This window comes from Trichechus manatus, unplaced genomic scaffold, assembly GCF_000243295.1.
Source record: "Trichechus manatus latirostris isolate Lorelei unplaced genomic scaffold, TriManLat1.0 scaffold00080, whole genome shotgun sequence".
In the NCBI taxonomy this organism is placed as follows: domain Eukaryota; kingdom Metazoa; phylum Chordata; class Mammalia; order Sirenia; family Trichechidae; genus Trichechus; species Trichechus manatus.
In genome coordinates, this window is record NW_004444016.1 from 596,253 (window position 1) to 601,524 (window position 5,272).

A 5,272-nucleotide genomic window follows, 5' to 3' on the forward strand; every position below is an offset into this window, starting at 1 on the left:
ATAATCTGGAGTCCCATGCCCCTCTCCTCCCCACAGACACGCAGCATCTGAGGGCTCCTGAGGGCAACTGAGCCTGTGATCCCAGCTTTAAGCAAAGGATTCACAGAAATCTATATTTACAAAGCTAATTCATCAGGTGATCCTTATTTTTACAGATTGTTTCCACTGAATTTTTTTTTCCTTACACTGAGCTTTTCTGGTCTACGTAAGATCACATTCACCTCTTTAAAATTCATTTCCTCATGCGTTTCTGGCAGCACACTGATTTCAGTTGCAAGGCCGGAATTCCTGTGAAGTCTCTGATGGAGTGGGTGGGGTGGGGTTGGTGAGGGAATGAGTCTGTGGCTCACTTGGGGTACCCCCACGCCACCTCCCCACCTCAGACCTCACTGCCTGCCATCTGCCACGAAGAATGCCCTCTCCTTGTATCCAGCCTGCTCCACTCGCTCCGGACTGGCCAGACTGGTGGGCTGCTGTGCCTCAGCCCTGGCCTCTTCCTGGCTCAGGATCCCACCTCATCTCAGGGGCTGGAGGTTGGCTCCACTGACAGCACCTTCATGTCTCTGATCCAGATCCCTATGGGGCTCAGCATCGCGGTCTGTGTCCGAGTGGGGACAGCTCTGGGAGCTTCAGACAGTGTGCGAGCAAAGCGGTCGGCCATCTCGGGCGTGCTCTGCGTAGGTGGGTGGGAGCACTCTCCTCATGAAGACACTGGCATGAGTGAGTCAATGGCCTGGTCAGAGGAGGGCCTGGCACGTTGGGGTCTAGAAGAGCCAACTGGTTTACCTTCCAAACCTGCCATACCTGCCATCCAACCCAGAGCAGCCCCCACTGATGGGAAGTTGACAGCTGCCCCTCTCCCAGGGCTCTTGGCCCCAGAAGGCAGCCCCAAACGTGTCTCTCCTACTTGCCTTGTCCCCTCCCCACTACTTCCCTGTTGCTGGGACTCTTGGACTCTCCTGGAGACAACCTGTCAGTTTAGCTTCCTACCACTCACCATAGACAAAACCACGACTCTTTGAAGGTCCTTCCTCCCCAGGGTTCACCCTCCAGCTGTCCAAGTCTGCCTTCCCAGCATGCCTATGAGCTTGGAACCTGCCCATCCCACCCATCAGAATGAATCTGTGATCCCCAACCCAATGGCTCTGCTCCTGAGACTAAGAGATTCAGACAAGCTCGTCTGTGTAGAGCAGTGGTTCTCAAGTGTCAGCCTGCATGGAATCGCCTGGAGGGCTTGTGAAAACAGATTGCCGGGCCTCACCCAGCCGAGTTCTGATTTAATAGGTTGGACACTCATCTGAAAATTTGAATTTCTAACAAGTCATCAGGTGATGCTGATGGTACTGGTGTAGGGACTACCCTTTGAGAACCACTGCAGTAAAGACATTTTACATGTTGGCTTCCTAGGTGATCGCAAAACAGTATGTGTCTTCATCTGCGTGAAAGACTAATGGTTTCGGTGCTGCGACCAAAGCTCCTCAGTGTAGAGAGTTGGGAGATTTGCACTGATTTATCTGATCTAAGCTGGGGTCCTCCTCGGCTTGGGTTCTGTCACCGCTGTTCCTTTTGTCTCTTCCAGTTGGCAATTCCCTCATCGTGGGCACCCTGTTGAGCATCCTGAAAAATAAACTGGGGCATATTTTTACCAATGATGAGTAGGTAATCAGTTTCCTTCACTGACTCCTGGAAAATGTCGGTGTGGTTCCCAGCTGGTCCTCAGAGACTTGTTACGTGCTTGGCTGGGTGTTGGGTCTACAGGAAGCAGGAAGAGCACAGACTTTGCTCTCACCGGGAGGAGACCAACATCTTGAGGGCCCTGGGTGGTGCACCCACCCTGTGCTTGTTCACCCAAGCCCCGTCCTCCACGATTTGCTTGTCCATGGACAAGATGCTAATTTAAGGGCAGTAGAAAAATTGTGTGTGTGTGCGGTGGGGGAGGGGGGTCTTCTGGAGTTTAATATGTGGCTCATAGATGTTTAGAAAACTCAGGCCTGTAGGTGTCACTTATGTTTGCATGGGGAAATGACCTCTATTACAAAAATACGGGGTGAGAATAAAAACCAGTTACCATCAAGTCGATTCCAACTCATGGCGACCCCATGCGTGTCAGAGTGGAGCTGTGCTCCATAGGGTTTTCAGTGGCTGATTTTTCAGAAGTAGACTGTCAGGCATTTCTTCTGAGGCATCTCTGGGTGGACCTGAACTTCCACCCTTTTAGTTAGCAGCTAGCACGTTAACTGTTTGCACCACCCAGGACTCCTGGGAGAGAACAGAAGGCACATAAATGTGTATCTAAAGATAGAGTCTTTTCTTAGCGCTTCAAGTGAGTGTCCTTTCCCACTTCTTCTGCAGAGAAGTCATTGCCCTGGTGAACCAGGTCTTGCCGATTTACATCATCTTTCAGCTCTTTGAAGCCGTCTGTGTGAGTACCGCTCTGATCCAAAGCCTGGCCCCAAAGCGCATGGGTCTGTGTTCACCTGCTGAACCCTTCCTGAGACCTCAGAGAGTTTTTTGTGAGGATTAATGAGTTAATACATGTAAAGGCTAACTGTAGAATAGACAAACCTATTTGCTGTTATTGGTCCTATTGTTATTCAAAGCAATGGCTCCCTTCGTCTTCTGAAACTCCAACAAGCCCCAAAAAATCAATCAAGATTAGCATAAAAGTGCGAAATTGCACGAGTGTACAATCACAAACCTTTTCCTTCTTGATTACTCAAAAGCTGAGGCCACAGGAACTGACCCGTGCCCCAGACTGGTCAGGAGCTCAACAACAACCAGAAGAGAGGGACTTTTCTGAGAATGAATATGTGAATGCCAAGGGATCTAAATATTCTGCTCATTTGATCACTAAAGTTCAAGTTGCTGGTGAGTTAATCCTCTGCACCACCGAGGGACTCCCAATAAAGTTGTTGTTAGGTTCCTTCCAGTAGGTTCCGACTCATAGCGAACAAACCACTGCCCAGTCCTGTGCCATCCTCACAATCGTTGCTATGTTTGAGACCCTCGTTGCAGCCACTGTGTCAATCTATCTCGTTGAGGGTCTTCCGCTTTTTCGATGACCCTCTCTACTTTACCAAGCACAATGTCCTTCTCCAAGGACTGGTCCCTCCTGATAACACGACCAAATTACGTGAGACGAAGTCTCTCCATCCTCGCTTCTAAGGAGCATTCTGGCTATACATCTTCCAAGACTGATTTGTTCCTTCTTCTGGCAGTCCATGATATAATCAATATTCTTTGTCAGCACCAGAATTCAAATGCATCAATACTTCTTCGGTCTTCCTGATTAACTGTCTAGTTTTCACAAGCATATGAGGTAACTGAAAACACCATGGCTTGGGTCAGGCCCACCTTAGTTCTCAAAGTGACGTCTTTGCTCTTTCACACTTAAAAAGGTCTTTTGCAGCAGATTTGCCCAATGCAGTGTGTCGTTTGATTTAATGCAAATTTAAATTATGTGGATTTTTCAAAAGCACGACATAAAAACACACAACACTAATGTCTAACTTTACAAGCAGAATTTGAAATCTTATGACTCCTACTTTAGTTACGTGAATTTTACAGGAATGCATCAAGGGATGCCTAAAATCCAACAGCTCTGTATAGGGATGTGCCCTTAATTAGCAACACCAAACTACTGCACTCCAGGCCTTTCTTTGCAGGGGTAGGGGTTGGGGGCGGGATGTACAATAATTGTTATCAACTCATATAAAAATACCCTGTTGAGAGAAATGTTATTTATGAAGGATTTTTCCAAAGCACTCTAGGAATGCCATCCAGTTCTCTAAATATTCTAGGATTTACCTTTGAATCAAACTGAACATCCAGAAAGCAATGTTGGGCCACATGTTCTTAGCCTCAGCAGAATGGCTTTCTCTAGGCTATGTTTTGGTATCATATTCATAGTTTTTGTCAAGGAACACTAAAAGAAATTACTTTATAGAGCCCATTATTGCATTTGTCATAAGATATTGTTAAGGACACTATTCGTGTTTTTTTGTAGCTCCAAGGTGAAACCATAATTGAGAAATTGCTTTTATAATTGAAGACTGAAAATAGCTTTGCGTTTCTCAAGGAATTAAATATGGCTTCCCCTCCAGTGGGAGCAGTGGTGGTTCGGTGGTAGAATTCTCACCTTCCGTGTGGGAGACCCGGGTTCAATTCCCGACCAATGCACCTCATGTGCAGCCATCACCTGTCTGTCAGTGGAGGCTTGTGTGTTGCTATGATGCTGAACAGGTTTCTGCAGAGATCCAGACTAAGATGGAGTAGGAAGAAAGGCCTGGCGATCTACTTCCAAGAATCACCCAATGAAAACCCTGTGGATTACAAGGGTCCAATCCACAGCCAATGATGGGGATGGTGCAGGACCGGGTAGCAATTGTATGGGGCCTTGTGGCTTCCCTATCTCCATTCTGTCATTTTTCCTCACAGCTATTCTATTTGATTCTTAATTTGTTTTCCATGAACCTTATTTTTATTTCATAGTTTTATAGCTTTATTCAGGTATAATTTACGTGTCATGAAATTCATGCATTTTAAGTGTACAATACAATTATTTTGAATAAATCCAGTCTTGGGCAACCATTGTCACAATCCAGTTTCAGAATACTTCCATCACCCTCAAAATTTCCTGGAGCCTGTTTTGTAGTCAATCCCTGCTGCCACCCCAGCCTCAGGCAACCACTGATTTGCTTTCTGTCTGTATGAATTTGCCTTTTCCTAATATTTTATATAAATGGAATCATACAACATGTAGTCTTTTGTGTCTGCCTTCCTTCATTTGGGATAATATGTATTTTTTAATTTTATTGTGCTTTAGGTAAAAGTTTACAGCTCAGGTTAGTTCTCATTATTTTGTGACATTGGTTGCAATCCCCACAATGGTACAGCACGCTCCCCCTTTTCCACCCCGGGTTCCCTCTGTCCATTTGTCCAGTTCCTGTCCCTTCCTGGCTTCTTGTCTTGCTTTTAGGCAGGAGTTGCCCGTTCGGTCTAGTATATTTGATTGAACTAAGAGGCACATTCCTCACGTGTGTTATTGTTTGTTTTATAGGCCTGTCTAACCTTTATCTGAAAAGCGGGATTCGAGAGTGGTTTCAGTTCTGAGTTAGCAGAGTGTCCGGGGGCCATAGTCTCCGGGGTTCCTCCAGTCTCTGTCAGACTAGTAAGTCTGGTCTTTCTTCCTGAATTTGCATTCTGTTCTACATTTTCCTCCCGTTCTGTCCAGGATTCTCTTGTGATCCCTGTCAGAGCGGTCGGTGGTGGT

At 46.4% G+C, this 5,272-nt stretch overlaps 1 protein-coding gene across 1 annotated transcript in view; it reads left to right on the forward strand.

Moving 5' to 3' along the window:
* The first annotated feature begins 557 nt into the window (after positions 1-557).
* LOC101361446 (multidrug and toxin extrusion protein 2) overlaps positions 558-5,272 on the forward strand; it is a 20,915-nt gene continuing 16,200 nt past the window's right edge. Inside the window, exons 1-3 of the mRNA XM_004381140.2 lie at positions 558-681; positions 1,580-1,655; positions 2,353-2,422. Of these exons, the coding sequence (XP_004381197.1) occupies positions 558-681; positions 1,580-1,655; positions 2,353-2,422 (270 nt within the window). The remainder of the gene's footprint in view (positions 682-1,579; positions 1,656-2,352; positions 2,423-5,272) is intronic.